The 15,503-nt window shown below is 53.9% G+C and overlaps 1 protein-coding gene across 10 annotated transcripts in view; it reads right to left on the bottom strand.

Moving 5' to 3' along the window:
- The window catches only part of LOC125697169 (tubulin monoglutamylase TTLL4-like), a 34,587-nt gene that overhangs the window by 18,498 nt on the left and 586 nt on the right, over positions 1-15,503 (bottom strand). The window contains exons 2-26 of one of the 10 annotated variants that reach the window (XM_048953968.1): positions 15,275-15,415; positions 14,650-14,727; positions 14,154-14,284; positions 13,660-13,909; positions 13,163-13,256; positions 12,760-12,929; positions 12,346-12,545; positions 12,148-12,271; positions 11,893-12,036; positions 11,450-11,629; positions 11,134-11,228; positions 10,738-10,843; positions 10,145-10,286; positions 9,732-9,859; positions 8,601-8,705; positions 8,289-8,387; positions 7,981-8,075; positions 7,590-7,653; positions 7,291-7,401; positions 7,066-7,140; positions 6,487-6,658; positions 6,094-6,241; positions 5,832-5,991; positions 4,911-5,657; positions 266-4,820 (exon numbers count right to left, since the gene is read on the bottom strand). In XM_048953968.1, the coding sequence (XP_048809925.1) occupies positions 4,674-4,820; positions 4,911-5,657; positions 5,832-5,991; positions 6,094-6,241; positions 6,487-6,658; positions 7,066-7,140; positions 7,291-7,401; positions 7,590-7,653; positions 7,981-8,075; positions 8,289-8,387; positions 8,601-8,705; positions 9,732-9,859; positions 10,145-10,286; positions 10,738-10,843; positions 11,134-11,228; positions 11,450-11,629; positions 11,893-12,036; positions 12,148-12,271; positions 12,346-12,545; positions 12,760-12,929; positions 13,163-13,256; positions 13,660-13,909; positions 14,154-14,284; positions 14,650-14,727; positions 15,275-15,415 (3,906 nt within the window). In that variant the 3' untranslated portion in view covers positions 266-4,673. Of the gene's footprint in view, positions 1-265; positions 4,821-4,910; positions 5,658-5,831; positions 5,992-6,093; positions 6,242-6,486; positions 6,659-7,065; positions 7,141-7,290; positions 7,402-7,589; positions 7,654-7,980; positions 8,076-8,288; positions 8,388-8,600; positions 8,706-9,731; positions 9,860-10,144; positions 10,287-10,737; positions 10,844-11,133; positions 11,229-11,449; positions 11,630-11,892; positions 12,037-12,147; positions 12,272-12,345; positions 12,546-12,759; positions 12,930-13,162; positions 13,257-13,659; positions 13,910-14,153; positions 14,285-14,649; positions 14,728-15,274; positions 15,416-15,503 lie in introns of those variants that run through there. The other 9 variants (XM_048953969.1, XM_048953967.1, XM_048953970.1 and 6 more) reach the window with 9 other exon arrangements.

Raw genomic sequence — 15,503 nt, 5'->3', positions numbered from 1 at the left:
CCTACCCTGCGCACACTCCCAGTCTCCCATGCATGCTCAGAGCAGGCCAACAGCATCCCAACCAGATGCTGTATGAGATGGAAACATCCTGCACAGGACCTTAAGGAGCCACTACCCTGTCAGGATGTACAGAAAGCCTCAGCTCCGCTCCACACTCAGAGCTGTGGATGAGCTGCACCACCTTCAGAAGGCAGCAGGGGCACCACCAGGATCCTGCTAACCTGGGGATGCTTCGTTCTGGCCCCACAGACACACCACTACTCACCAAAACACTCCTGCAGGAGCTGCACATGCCCTCCAGAACTGGGTCATGCCGTGTCACCCGATCAGTGAGCAGCGAGCAGCCCGGCCATGTTGTGACATTCACAGCGATTAGCACAGGGCAAGGAGGCTGTGCTCAGACACTGCCACCTGCTTGGCTCGAGTCCCCCAAGTAAACAAGTATTGGAGCTTGGCACCTGCATGCCCAGCCAAACAAGCACACTCAAACCCTAAAGCGACCCCAGCGCACCAGGAAAACAGACATGAAATCCTAAAATTAAAATACCAAGAGGTTAACGGAGGCATCCCCAGTGTCCTGGCCTGCAGGGGACTCTTTCTGAGAGGTCACCGTGCCTTGCTGGCAGCTTGGCCATGTGTGACCACCCAGCAGGAGCCACCTGTGCTTTATCCCTCCAGGCTTTGCAGCTATACCCACCTCATCTCACTATAAAAATAAAAGCGATTTGCCCTGATAGAGCTGTAACAAGGGATTTGGAGTGCACCAGAGGCTTACATACGGTGGTACAGCAGCTGCAGGACAAGGAGATGCATCAACCTGATAGGGAAGAGGCTTGCTAGGCCCAGAAACAATGCCCAAGCAATGGGCATTGAGTGCCTCCCTAGAATTCCTCCACTTTGGGTGACCTTAGAGACAGCTCAGTGAGGCATCCCGAAGAAGCAGAGGGGATGCAAGCATTCTCAGGTGCCAGGCAATGGACACCACAGGACAGCAGCTGCCACAGCCCCATGGCTTCAGACAGCCACCACATCACCACTGGGCGCCCTTCACTGAGATTTCTCCTTTCTGCTTCACTCACCTCTGCCTCTGGCAGGGGTCTGGCCAGGAAGGTCAAAGGGCAGCAGTCCCCACTGGCACTCACAACAGCAGTACAACAACATTTGGAAGTCTTATTGTGGAAACATGAGCTGGGAAAAGCCCTGCTCCGCTCCCAGGGTGAATTGGCAGGGCTGGAAGTCCAGCCCAAACATCATTACTGGTAATTAATGGATTTTGGCTTGGGCTTATTGACACACAATAAATAAAGAGGCTAAGGTTGTCACATTATGGTGACTGTAGAGCTGCACCTGCTCACAGTTATTCAGCTAGCACCTTTTATTACCACACAGCCTGCTTGGGACGTCAGCTGGAGCGCAGCCACAGCCCTGACGACTCTCACACTGCAGGGACCACCACATGCCCCTGCCCTGTGTGTCCCACCGAGAGGCAGCAGGGGAGCAGAGCTCCTCCAGCTCTACCCTTGCTGGACTCCTAGCAGAGCTGCTTCCAGAGAAAGGATGAGCCCCAAAGAGCACAGGAGCAAAGCAAGCCTCTGACACGTGAGTTTAAGCAGGAAGGTTATTTTAAACTCAGCTGTGGTGACACACTTAAAATAACAAGAGCTTGCAAATGCATGGGCTGTGAGCTGACCTGATAACATGCTGTCAGCCTCATGCATCCAAAAGTCACAGGAGTGGAAAGGAAACAAAGTCAGATATGTGTGATCTGGTGTTATTTTCTATGTCACGCTTTCAGCCTTGCTCTTTACAGTCAGAAAGGATCAAGTTTTTTAATAAGGGAGATCTGAGGTCACACCACATCCCTCACTTGAAGCTTTACAGCATTCCATTAATGCCTGAACAAGAGAGTTAACAACAATACAACACAAACAGGATTTAAAGCCAATACCCCTTTCATAAGGACCTATTCAGCTTAAAAAAAAAAAATTAAAGCTTTCAACAGAATCAAGCACTGTGACTTACTGTGCGTGCCTGAGCTCCTGGTATGCCCAGTAACAAGACACAAACTCATGTTCCAACAGCATGGAAACCACCCTCATTTAGGTGAGCTCCAAGAAAGAAGCAGCCCCAAACTCAGCATGGAGTTGCACAACACCATACACAAACACATCAGGCCACCCGTGAGCTCCAAGAGAAGAGGATGGGATGCCGCTGCCAGCCATGAAAGCAAGTGTGCAAGGACAAGAAGGCTTAGAGACAGCTCAGCTGCCCCAGGAACGCCCATAGGACAGCTGTCCTCTTCTGGGTGCAAAACTAAAGGTGTGGGGCAATGAGCAATTCCTCCCCTATTCAGTGCAGACTACAAGATACCAAAGTTTGCATTTGGCCACTCCAGTCAAGGAGAGACACCAGGGAGAAACCAGATGTGGTTTGGATGTGTCAGCAAATTCCATCTGCATCCAGGGATTGCTTTTATGCTGAGGCCGTTCACTTCCATTGAACAGCTGTGACTTTCAATTCCACACCTAAGAGAAACTGCGAGAAGGGCACTGCTCCCCAAAGCAAGGCAGGCAGCCATACAGGCAGCAGGCACCAAACCAAGAGCTGGGGCCCAGCCAGGGCCTCACCCCAGGGCACAAGCAAGCAGCTGCTCCCTGCGCAGGCTGGGGCCTCCACGCTGCACTGGACGACAAGAGCTGAGCTGCCTGAGTCACAGGGGACTTTGCACGTTTCTCACTGCTTTCAGGACGTCAGCGCATGGTGCCAGATGAGACGAGGGACTTCAGCATGATTAGGCAGAAAAGCTGTGGCTTCATCACAGAGGGAAAGCTGAAATAACAGAGGGCTGAACTCCGTGCTAACAAGACACTGTTGGAAGCAGTGGGCTGACTGCTCTGTGAGCGCAGCGGCAATGACAGAAAACAAAAAGTCCTGAACATGGAGCAAAACTGCTAGCAAGCAGCAAGGCTGCCACCCTGCCCCAGCTCTAAGGGCTGGGCAAGGCATTTCCCTGAGCCTTCATAGCAACCTCTTGGTATTGATAGAACAGAGATTCCCTGCCAACAGTCTCCAGGCCACCAATGGGGGTCAGTGACAGAAAAGCAGAGAATTCTGTATTTTCTCATCAGTGAAGCTGGAAAGTCCCTGCCCTAAATCATACCTCCTCAGCCGCTAGCCGATGATATGATGAGAGTGTGGAAATAAATCTGGGTTAAAAATAAGCAGTTAAAACATGCAGCATTTCACAGCCTTGACAGTTACAACAAAAAGGTCCAGAGCACCTTCCTGCAGACCCCGGCAGAACAAGCTGATGGGACAGCACTCTCCATCCAGCTTCACAGTGGGAGGAACAGCAGGAGAGAGCAGCACAGGTCGCTGCGCTCTCACACTGCCTGGCTGCGCTCAGTCTGGGGCACAGAAACAACATAAGCATGGAAGTTTTGTGGTGAGTGGTGCAAGTATAAAATAACAGCAAACAAGGAAACAAGAACTGTGAATTAGTTCAACACACACCAATTCTTTGTCCAGCCTCTTTTCTTAGTATATTTTGGTTAATTAAAAAAAAAAAAAAAGCCCCGGGTATATGATGAAGACCCTTCCCAGTTGAAACCGGAGCTTCAGCACTCCGAGAAGAAACACATTCTGCAATCACCTCACCCCACACGGTTGCCTCTCAGAAGCAGAGCTGCCCGCGTTGAAGACACGGGGAGAGGTAGAGGTTCAAGTGGGGAAGCAGCCCCCAAACAACCCCAGAACGGTTGTGCCGGAGGGTCGGGGCGCCAGGCACAGCACGTGCCGGGCCGGGACACGCGGCAGCGCAGCCCGCAGGCGCACTTCCAGCCACGTGCCGAGAGGGCCGCGCCTCAGCCCTCCCGCAGCACAGCGGGGACCCGCCGAGCCCCGGGGCGGGCCGCGACGGAGGCCTTTCCCGGGGGGAGGCCTTAAAGCGGGAGCCCCGGCGATAAAGGAGATCGGGATCGAGGAGGCTCCCGCGGGGACCCGCTCCTCACCGGAAAACGGGGCGCGGCCCTCAAGAGGGGTGCGGGGGGTTCGGCCCGTACTCACCGCCCGCCGCGCCCCGACCCGCACCGCCCGCGGACGGCCCGCCGTTACCATGGGGATCCCGGCCGGCGCCGCGCTGCCACGTGACCGCGTATCCCGGCAGCCCCGCGGGCGGCGGGCAGGACTACAACTCCCGACGTGCACCGCGCCACGCGCCCGCAGCGCCCCCTGGCGGCCGAATAGGCGGTAGTTAGAGGGACGCAGTGAGGACGGACGGCAGGAGCGGGCACGGCCACCGCCCAGTGCTGCGGCTGAAAATGGGGGAACTGTCCTGGAGATCGCAGGCACTTGTTCCGAAAAAAGCTCCACGTGAGAAGGGTTCCTCGGTACAACGCCGCAGACTGGCGCTTCTGATCAGAGCCATACGCAGCCCGGGTGTGCTGCAGCAACGCGCTGTAGGTGTCATCATCCTCAGCTCTAATAAGTGCATCCAGGGCACAGCCGGAGAGGCCAGGCAGAGCTCCCTGGGGCAGCCAGCAGTCACTGTGGGTCAGAAGGTGCGTTTCTCCCATCCCGATGCCAGCATCGGGGTGACTGCTGGCTTCAGCCCTTCTCAGCAGCGCAGGGCACGAGCCAGACACACGTAGCTTGTGTGGACTCACTGGGCTCCCTCAGGTGCTCTGCAGGGGTGTGAGGAGGCGGATGAGCTTCTGGCAGTGGCGTGCAGATGAAGGCCGGGGGCTGCCCCCAACCGTGGGCCAGGAGTCACTGCCGGCTAGCGCAGCCAGCTGGTCACTGGCCCTGAGGGAGAGCAACACCTGTGGACAGAGGCACAGCAATCAGCAGTCAGCCCTGCATCGTCCCCTCGATACCACTGGCTGTTCCACAAGAGGGGTGAGGGCCGATACCTGTTGTATCCCAGGGTGCTGGCTGACAGCGCACAGAGCCATAAGTGCTTCCTCCCGCACACTGGCCTGGGGATCCCAGCAGGCCACCTCCAGGAGGATGCGTGGCGTCCCACTCTCCACAAGCAACTCCCCGAGCTCTGCCGAGCGCCGGCCCAAATTGCCAAGGGCTGAGGCTGCATTGCAGCGTGTCTTGGCCTGCTGATCGCTCAGCAGCTGCGTCAGCCTGGGCACGGCCTTGCCCAGAGTCCCGGCTGGGGAGGACTCGTGATAAGCAGCATTACCCACTGCAAAGCTGGCTGCCTTGCGCACAGCCTCATCCTCATCAGCCAGACACACCAGCAGGCTCTCCAGTAAGCCAGGCTGGTTCTGCAACACCTGGGGAAAGCCATGGCTATGGCGGAGCAGGTTGCCCAGCAGATTGCAGGTTTTGGCCCGTATGGGGTGTTCCTGGTGGCTGAGTAGGTGGGTCAGTGCGTGGTAGGTCATGTCTGAACCCCCTAAAATCCTCTGGAGGAAGGGCAGGTGCTCTGGACAGGTCCGAGCCACGTGAGTCAAGAGAGACAGCAGGTCAGTTGTGAGCGTGAGGCTGCCTGAAAACAGGACAGTACTCAAGTAGGCAGTGATGTGCTCTGAGGCAGCAGCCTCCCTTGCTATTTGGTCTGTGACCTGCTCATCGGACACAACAAGGCGGCATAGGAGGCTCATGGGGAGCTCAGTGTCTGACAAAGGCAGATGGTGACAGCAGACCTAAGGAGAAAGGAGACACAGTAGTGCTGAGGGCATCATCCTTGCACTGAGGGCTGTATGGCACTCAAGTGTTGTCCCCAGCTGGGTACAAACAGCAGTGCCAACATGGGCTGCGATGTGGGGAATTGTCTCCAGTTTATGGAGGGGAAGACAAAGGTGGGGGTAGAAGTGTACCTGCAGTAGCTGGGGAGGAATCTGGGAGTCTCTCACTGCCTCGATGACTAATGCTATGGTGTCTTCATCCACATCCAGGGCAAAAGGAAAACAGAGGAGCTGGCAGGCCTGCATCACTACAGCTGGGATGAGCTCAGCCTCTCCATTCTCCCTTGCTTGCCTGAATTTGTTAGAGAGACTGGGCTTAATACAGAGATGATGGGGGGGAATAAAAATAAAAATCAGCTGTTGAGCACTGCCCACTTCAGCCTTCCCGACTCACGTCTGTGCCAGACACGCCAGGAAGCGAGGAGACAGCAGTGTCTTCAGCATCATCATGAGGACACCATGGGACTGGGTGAGCTGAGGCAGGCACCGGTGGGTCTCACGAGTGAAGATGAAGAGGGCCAGGCTTAAGAAAAGCAGTGTGCCTGCAGGAGGAACAGCATGGCAGAGAGGCAAAACTAGGGAAGACTGAAAAAGTCTCCTCTTTTCTGTCTGCCTGTGCTGCATAGAGCCCTCACTCTCTGCAGAAGGTCAACAATCCTCAAGAACAATCCCTGAACCCTCTGGCCTAGGAATCAGATGATGATGGGGATAGAGATGTGAGCAAGCCTGAGAGCAGGATGAGGAGGAGGGTACAGGACAGATACCTTTTTTCACCCACAGCTCCTACCTTGAGGTGAGAGAAGGCTCCAGTCTGGCTCTGCCACAGGGGGCCCTGCCTCTGGGCTGTTTCCCTCCAGTGCTGCTCCACTGCCACCCATGCAAAGCACTGCAGGAACACAACGCCACACCACGCTCCACAACTCTGAGGCAGAAAAGCTCTGTTCCACAGCTACATCCTCCTACGTATGGGGAGAAAAGTGTTAACAGGCTTCCAGGCTGTTCTCCAGGGTTCCAGTTTATGATTCTACCAGCCCCATGGTCCCAGGGAAGCCAGGGCTGGATCGCCCAAAGAGTAAAGAGGGAACCAAACAGCCTACAGCCCTCCTGCCCCTGCTGATGGCACCAGTCTCAGGGCATTTCTATTATCTCCCACTCTGATACATCCATAAGTCACTCCTCTCTCCCTGTCATCCTCCCATCAACCCTCCTGAGCTCCACAGACAACCCTAGGTGACTTTCATGGGGTTGCACCGTTCAGCTAAAGCTCTACAGTTTCCTGTTTTTCCCATCCTTCACCACCAATCCACACTCTGGCCTCCGCATCCCCACACCTGGCCCAGGCAAAGGGTGAAAGGAAGGCCGGTACCTGTGCAAGCAGCTTCAACAGGAGGAAAATGATCCCATCGTAGAGACCAGCACCCATAGGCAGGGAGAAATGCAACTGTAGAAGAATGTGGGACAGGCTGGATCTGAGCACTGCTCTGAGGGAAGCAGCAGCAGACCCCATATCTTTCTTACTCCATCTTTGCCTGCAAACCTTTGTACTGGGGTGACAGCAAGGCCCCCCTGCTCCTCAGGCCCTATTCCATACCTCAGCAGGCTCCATCAGTGCGTTTGTCACTGCTGTTAAGATTTCTTTTCCTCCAAGTGCAACAGGCACCCCACGCTGATCAAGCTGTGTCAGGAGGAATGCTGCAGCACCCTGTGAGAAGAAACAGAGCTCAGCACCTTTAGGACTTGCCTATCCGCTCTTAATCCATTAGACTAGGGCAAGGACAGATCAGCTGCACCCATCCCATCCCACCCTGAGGAAGCAACAGTAAAACCCAATTGGGATGTGGGGCTCTGCAGGATTCCTCACGGCACCTCTGGCAGAATGGACAGACTTACCACAACAGATATGACAGGAGACTGAGTGAGCAGATCCAGGGCCAGGGTAACCACCTCCTCAAGCCTGAAACACAGGAACCAGAGGTGAAACACTGGCAGTAAGCCCTCCTCACAGTGCTGTATTTCCAGGCCTGTACATCCAACTGAGCAGCAGCATCCAAATACTCCCAAGGATGGGAAGAAGCCACTTTGCAGGAAGACAAGTGATTCCTCATTTACAGAGTTTCCTTCACCATTCTCTGTCCCTAGTGCATCCCCAGCATCCATCTAGGCATCAGGATCAGAGGGATCAGCAGGACCAGAAGCCTAGCTCTGAGTAGAGTGTAGGGCAGAGACTTGTACAGGACAGGGAATGCTCCTACTTTACCCACAGATAAAAGCTGGTGCTTACCTGGAAGGAGAGGCCTGGGGCTGCAGGGTAAGCAGGGTCAGCAGGTATAGGGAGGCCTCACAGGCCACCCTTTGAGTCACCTCCGCCATGGGGACCTGCCAAGGGAGCAGGAGTCACAGGGGAACAGCAAGACTGAGAGGGGAGGAGGGAATGCTTCTGAGACCTGGAAGGAAGACAACAACTGCACTCTACAGATTGAGCTCCATCACACACTTTTCTTCCCACAACACCCATCCTGGTGTAAGCAGCACCCAAAGAAATGGGTCATGCACTCCTACCCAATCACAGGGGCTGCAGTGAAGTTCTACCTTGCCCTTTGAGAGCTGCATGAGGAAGTCCCATACTTGCTGGCTCTTCCCCAGGTGCTGGCACAGACTCGGGCTGGCATAGCAGCCAGTGTAGAGGATCTGCAAGACAGAAGGGAAAGCTGTACAGCTGCCCAGGTGGCAGAGACACAGTGATCAGGCCCATCCTAGTCACACTCCATGGCTATTGTGGGCTCACTTCTCAAGACCAAGTTATTAAGGGCTGAACCTACAGCTCCCACTTCCCAAAGGAAGTTCCCCTGGCCTGGGACTAGGAACTTGGGGAACAGCCAGATAAATGAATGAGGTCATTACCTTCAGAACATTCAAGGAGCAATTTGGGTGCTCCAGCTTCCCCAGCAACTTCCCAAGCTGCTGGCACTCTCCATTCATAAGCTTTCCAGCTATCTCCTGAGCAACCTGTAGAAATCAATCTGTTATATATTTCAGGCACCTGAAGCATTACACAGACTAAGAAGTTCCATACTAACAACAGATTAACAGAAGAAGGCATTGCTTCCTACACAGCAGTACCTGTTTTCACGCACGCATGCTCATCTGCCACAACCCAGCACTGCTTTGATGCACAGTCCCTGAGCTGACATGGGTAAGGTAAGATGCCTGCTCTGCTTCTTTATATGTTGACTTAGAGTTGAACTCAGTCATCAAGCATAAATCTCTATTCTTGTTTTTCCTCTTATTCAGTTTGATCTCAGATTTTCTACAATTCATATCAAAAACTTACAAGAACCCTTTGCATTTCTCTGTTAACCCAATCTTTTATTTAGCCCTTCACTATGTCAAGCCTTAAGCGTGAGCCTTTTAATTGAGTCAGTGTACAATCAAAGAATTTTAGGATGTTATAATCACAAACAAATAAGAGAGTTAGGCAAAGCAGACTATGATAACAAAGAGAATAAATAGAAAGCTTACCCCTATCCTGGGCCCACTCACAAAACACCAGCAAAGGTGATCTCCAGAAGAGATCCTTCCCCACTAGTAGCCACCTCTTAAATAAGCCTAGAAGGGGTGGAGCCTGGCTCCACCCCTTCCAGCAGCACAGGTGAATTGCCTTCACCTGTGCTCCTGTGGCTGGCTCCTGGCTCACCTCAGGTGATCAATCAGAGGTTCAGGCTGCGACTCAGCAGTTCCCATACAGTCAGGAATCCTTAGACTCAATTACTTAATGGCTAACTTGAGACAGACAGGAACCATTAAGGGCTGAACCCAGAGTTCCCCCTCCCCCATGTTCCTAACCCCAGTTCTTAGACTCTGAGGCTCAGCTCTTAGATCAGGAGGAGCAGCCTGCAAATTACAGCCCCTCTGCCAACAAACTCGGAGGACCCCAGCCCTAAACTCTACTGCTGAAAAAGAGATTCTTCTCGAGAGGGCTGTTGATCCCATGGAGAGCACACATCTTTGCCCTGCAAAAAGAAGTGGCCTGACCTGCTGCTTGGCTTCCCAACAGCTGTTCCGTGCCAGAGGGATGCTGCAGGCAGCTGCCAGTGCAGCTGTAAAAAGGTCTGCCATGCATCGTCTCTGGTCATGAGCTGATTTGGCCTCCATTGCTGCACCTGGAAAGGACACATCAGGAGACACATCCTAAGCATGAGGGGTGCTGAGGAACAGCAGGATGGAGCTGAAAGCCAAGAGATGTTTGGTGATTATAAAGGATCTGCAATTGAGGAAGAGAACAGGAGAGCCCCAGGTAGCAGATGTTTGAGGGATTTGGGCAAATAAGCTCAGCCACCTTCTCCTGGCAACAGCAGTCAGTGCTCTTATAGAGCTCAAGGGCTTGAAAGAGAAGGAAAGCCTGCCAGGAACCCTGTGAGGAAGTGGTAAGCTGCCATTAGTGCTACCTTGCAGAGCAGGTTGCTCAGAGATCAATCCCTGAAGGAGTCTGTCCAGCAGGGGCTCATTCTCCTCTCGCAGGCTGGCATAGAAGGGGACAGAGATAGAGGGGCACATCACATCCAGGCTCTCACAGAGCAGGGTAAAGCACTGGGGAAGACACAGAGATTGCTATTACTGCAAATAAAAAGTAGGAGGGTAGAGAAAAACAATCACAGAGGAAACTAGTGGGGGACAGCAGAGATGGAAGAAGAACACTCGTGCTAGAGCTTCAGGGACCAATGTCTCCTCTCCAGCCACTCAAGTCCCACTGTTACAGCATAGGAGCCATGTGCTGGCTGAGAGAAGGGTACACGTGGAGGTACAGCCAAGGAAGGTGTCCCTCAGAGAGGTTCTGAGGGATCTGAGGTTCTGCATGTGATCCACCCTCCCCCCCCCCCCCCCCCCCCCCCCAGAAAAAATACAACAATGGCCCTGACAAGAAAGCACCAGGCCACATAGCTCAGAGCAGGCAGCTCTCCCCACTCACACATGCACCCAAGCCCACAGCTTTGGTCAGGGGAGGACAGAGTGGGGAACAGGGAGACTGGGACATGCTTACCAGGAGGCTTTGCTGGCAGAGTCTCATCTCACTGTCAGCTGTCTCGGCCAGCAGATTTGGCAGCAGGGCTAGGAAGTGGTTGGCACTCTCCTGGAAAGTCTGTAGGCTTAGGAAGGCAGCAAGCACAAAAGAGAACAGATAAACCTAGTCACTGGCTATGAGGATAGGATCTGGTCAGGTCCTCACAGCCCTGGCTGCAAAGGGCAAGCAGCACAACTGAACTTATCACCTGTGCCTCCCCCTGTATTAGCCCCATGGAAAGTACTCATTTGTAAGAACTGTGACATCTATCATGATGCTTCCCCACATGACAGTTTCTCCTTCCTGCCTACTTCTCTACTGTGGCCACAAGAGGCCTCAGAGTGCATCACCTTGCCCCACCTGCCCTGCTCCTACCTGTCCTGTCCACTCTCCTCTAGGCTGCATTCACTGCTGAAGTAAACTGTGGTCACCATGATGAGGTCTGTCAGCACTGTGATACACCAGGGCTGCTGCAGGAAGCAGAAAGAAACATGAAGTGGCAATTGTCTGCCTGCCAGCCTGACACCACTGCAGCAGGATCCTTCCTTGCCAAGATCTTCCCCCTTCTAAACAGGGCCTGGAAGAGACACTGATCCTGTGAACCATCTCCAGCAGGACACAGAGACCTGTGACAGCACAGGCACACTGCAGGACTGAGAGAAACCCAGTCTGCCTAGGGTTCTACACCCACCTGCTTAGTGCTGCCACTCTCCAGCATCTGCTTGGCCAGATGCAGCAGGGACAATGGCACATTCAGCTCTTGGCAAAAGAGGTTCAGCAGCTCAGAGTCACAGTGGGTAGCCAGAAGATTTCCCACAACACGAAGTACGGGACGGAGATGGGATGCTCCCTCAAGCATCCCTTCCAGCACCTGGGCAGCAAGAAGCCAGAAGGACTCACAATCAGCAGCACTTATGGCCTCTCCATCAACCACATAGCTGCCCCCCAGCCTCCAGGGCAAGGGACAACAGTGGAGGAGATGACAAGCTAAGTGTGTGAGGCAGCTCTGATTCCTGGGGAAGCAGCAGGACTCCTTGCTAGCTGAAGCAGGGGATCTCCCAATGCTCCCAACCCCAGGAAAGAAGGCAGCATCCATGTCCCCAGTCTCAGTCAGCTGGACCAGCCATCACTCACTTGCTGAGCAGATTCTGCAAGCCGGGCTTGGACACGATGCCGGAAGGCTGGGTCCCTCAGGAGGCTCAGAGGCGTGCTCAGCTGCATGGCCAAGGGCTCCGTGGCCTCGATCAGGTGTTGCCACTCCTCATCACTCTCCAGCTCCTGACCATGGAGAAGAGAGAGTCGGTGCCATAGATTCTGCCTACCCCAGAGTCTGAGTACCAGGCCCTAGGGACTGGGCCCTGATGTCCTTATCGCAGGACACCATCTTACCTCGCTCTCCAGGTCCACAGCCTCGATGCTTTGTCTGCCTTGCAGCTCTGCTCTGCCAACACCAAGCTGCAGTGCTTCTGGCTGGGGAAACTCCCGCTCATAATCTTGTGTGATGCTGTGCTCCCTGGCCAAGGAAACAGCCCAGTCAATGAGCTACCCCACTTTCCTCTCTTTTTCCCAGTCCCAGCCTTCCCTCACCGTGGGCTTGGAATAGGCGCCTCCAGTTGCCACTCTGCCATGCTGTTCTTTCCTTGCAGGACACCTGAATTCTTCTCTTTGAAGGATGCTGGTAGCTCCTCCTCCTCAAGGGCTGCCTTTTCAAAAGCTGCTCTGGGTTTAAGTCTGGTACGTCCTTTGCCAGAGTCCTTCATAGATGTAGTATTTGCCTTCAGCTGCCCCTGGGAGATGGCAGAGAAGTTTAGTCAGGGAGACTCAGTGAGACTCAGTGAGAAGAGCCCCACCACAACAATGACCCCACAGTCCTGCCTTGTATGTAACCATTACACCAGCCTTGCCCACCTTCCTTCAGTCTTTCCCCTCAGTCCCATTTAAGAGCCCTTCCTTTGACATAACCATGAGGTGCAGTCCAGAGAATTCCACACTTTTCTCCACCTTTTTCTGTGCCTCCTCAGCCATCTTCTGCCGAGCCTTTCTCAGGATCCTGGACTGGCCACTCCTAGGGGCCAGGGAATGGGCTTGCTGCTCCTTCAGGGCCTGTAGCTCTGGGGACAGCTTGGTGGTGAAGGGGTTTGAGATCCCATGCTCTTCCGTGTCATCAATCACTGAGAAGGCAGGAGCAGAATTTCAGCAGCTCTTTCTTGAGATGCAAGGAGAGTAACCAGCTCTGCAATCCCAGGAGAACCCTGGGGGACCCAGAGCAACCCCAGGGGCAGGAGCTAGGGGTTGGTGGAAGCTGAGAGGAAGGAGGCAAAAACCAGGGTAGAAAAAAAAAAGAATGGTAGGGTGGTGCTCCCAGTCTCCAGGCAGCAAGAAGTGGAAATGATTTGGTACTCACCAGTAACCCGTCCAGCAACAAAGGGATGGGACAGCAGTTCCGGCCACGACAGGCGCTGGCGGGGATCCTTCATTAGCAGTCCCTGCAGGAAGCTCTACAAGGCAGCACAGTGCAAACGTCAGACACCACACATGCAAAAATGAATACAGCACTCCCACCAGCCTCCCACAGAAATAACACTCAGGACCCCTGGGCTCTTTGTCTCACCCTGGGAAACAGCGTATCTGGTGCTGATGGCAGACAGGCAGTGGGAAGACACTTCCCTTCTTAGCACAGTAAATCATTCCTCTGCTCTCTGCCTCAGCTTCCCAATTTATCTAGGGATAGCAGTGTAAGAGCTCCCCTCCAAGAAGGCCAAGATCTCATTCCTTCACTATCTTCCAAAATCCATATCAGGGGAGAGAAAACCTAAGCATGATCAACCAGAGCAGCACACAAAGCCAAAACTGCTATTGCATCAATGGGTCCTACACCACAGACAGGGCTTTGTTCCTTACCTTGAAGGCCGGGCTTATGGCCTTAGGCCATTTGACAGGGTCCTTGACAATGAGGCTGACAAGCTGGAAGATGCTGCTGGTATAGAAGGGAGGTGTGCCCATGAACAGCTCATACAGGATGCAGCCCACAGACCATAAGTCTGCTGTGTGGTCATACGGCCGCTCCTCCACCAACTCAGGGGACATGTACAGCGGAGTGCCCTTGATGGAAGTCAGCACCATGGTGTGGATGCTCATAGCACGTGCAAACCTGCTCAGAGCAAAACACAGGTGGCCATTTCAGGCTGGAGCAGCCACTGCAGCTCCTAAGGAGACCCCATGAGTCATCAATATCCTGTCCCCTCCGGAATCTCAAATTCCCCACACCTGCTAGTCCCTGAATATGTGCAGAACGCAAGTCCCCTTCCACACCTCCCCTTCTCCTCTACAGCTCCAGGACATTCCTTGGATGCCCCAAGCCTACACATCCTCCTTAGCAGGTCACCCGCACGCACCCAAAGTCACAGAGCTTGATGATGCCGTCTTTGCCCAGGAGGATGTTCTGGGGTTTCATGTCACGGTGCAAGATACGGTGGGAGTGCAGGTAATAGAGAGCAGAGACCAGCTGGGCAGCGATGGTCTGCACCTGCCAGAGACATGAGAGCTTCATTCCAGTACCCCAACTCTTGCCCTTGCCCTGTTTGGGGCAGGGACCTGCCTCAGCCTTGGGCCAGCAGCTCCTCTCTGAGGGAGGAGTGAGCCGAAGGCTGAGGCAGCAGCCACGTGTTCTGACTCTTGTAGAAGGAACGGGGAGAACAAGGTCAGTGGGATCACTGTGACCCACTGCCTGCAGTTTGGCTGCCCTGCCTTTTCATTCCCTTCAGAATCTGCCAGCCAAAGCCTCAGAGACACCTTCACCCCTTTGATGTCTCCATGCCCACAAAAGAGCCCTCTGCCTGCTAAAAAATCCTTTTCCCTCCATCCTGCAGCAAAGCCTGTGTGGCCAATCACCTGGTCCTCGGGCAAACTCCCATCGTCCTCCAGGATCTGGAATAGCTCCCCCTCTGCATAGTCAGTCACCACCACCACCTGGAGAAAGGAGCAGTGTGGAGGCATTTAAGCACACCCCCCAGACGCATCCCTACTGAACCTTTGTAGCTCTACTTATCTGGAAGACGCAGCAGAAGTCAGGGAAGTGTAAAGGAGTGGGATAAGCATATAATGGTATTTCAGAGCCCAGTGGTAGAAATACTCCCTTGAGCATACTTTTGATCTACTGCCCAATTACTGGAGGGCTCTGGTAAACACTGACCAATGAGTAGGCTGGGTCCCAGTCCTAAGACAATTCCCTCATAAGGTCTCTCCGTATCCAGAAAGTAGGAAACTCCAATTAGGCCACGTGAGGGAGAAGAATAGGCTGGAAGCAGGTCTGCAGCACTGAACAATAGTGGAGATACAGCTGAGCACTGAACAAACTTGGCTGGCTATAAATGCTGCTAGAACCCTGGAAGGCTGTAACCAGTATCTCCTGAGACAGACACTGGTAACGAGTATCTACTGAGACAGATAGCAGGTGATAGCACACACCCCCTGCCCAACCAAGCAAAAGTACCTGCCCCCACACAGGCCCCTTTACCTCTTTGTCAGTCTCAAAGCTGTCGAGCATCTGGATGATGTTAGGGTGATGGAGGCCTCTCATAATCTCAATTTCCCGCTGCAGGTTCTTCAGCTCCTTCTCAGACCGCCCCACCTTGGGGATGAATTTCAGAGCCACCACCTTCCAAAGCAGGCAAAGCTGGGATCAGAGCAGGGTCCCACCCACCCTAGCAGGAACTGCATTTAACCCAAGGGGGATTCAGTATTTA

The sequence above is a fragment of the Lagopus muta genome, chromosome 8 (assembly GCF_023343835.1).
Source record: "Lagopus muta isolate bLagMut1 chromosome 8, bLagMut1 primary, whole genome shotgun sequence".
Classification (NCBI taxonomy): Eukaryota; Metazoa; Chordata; class Aves; order Galliformes; family Phasianidae; genus Lagopus; species Lagopus muta.
Note: the sequence above shows the minus strand (reverse complement) of the source record. Positions and strands in the feature narration are given on the sequence as shown.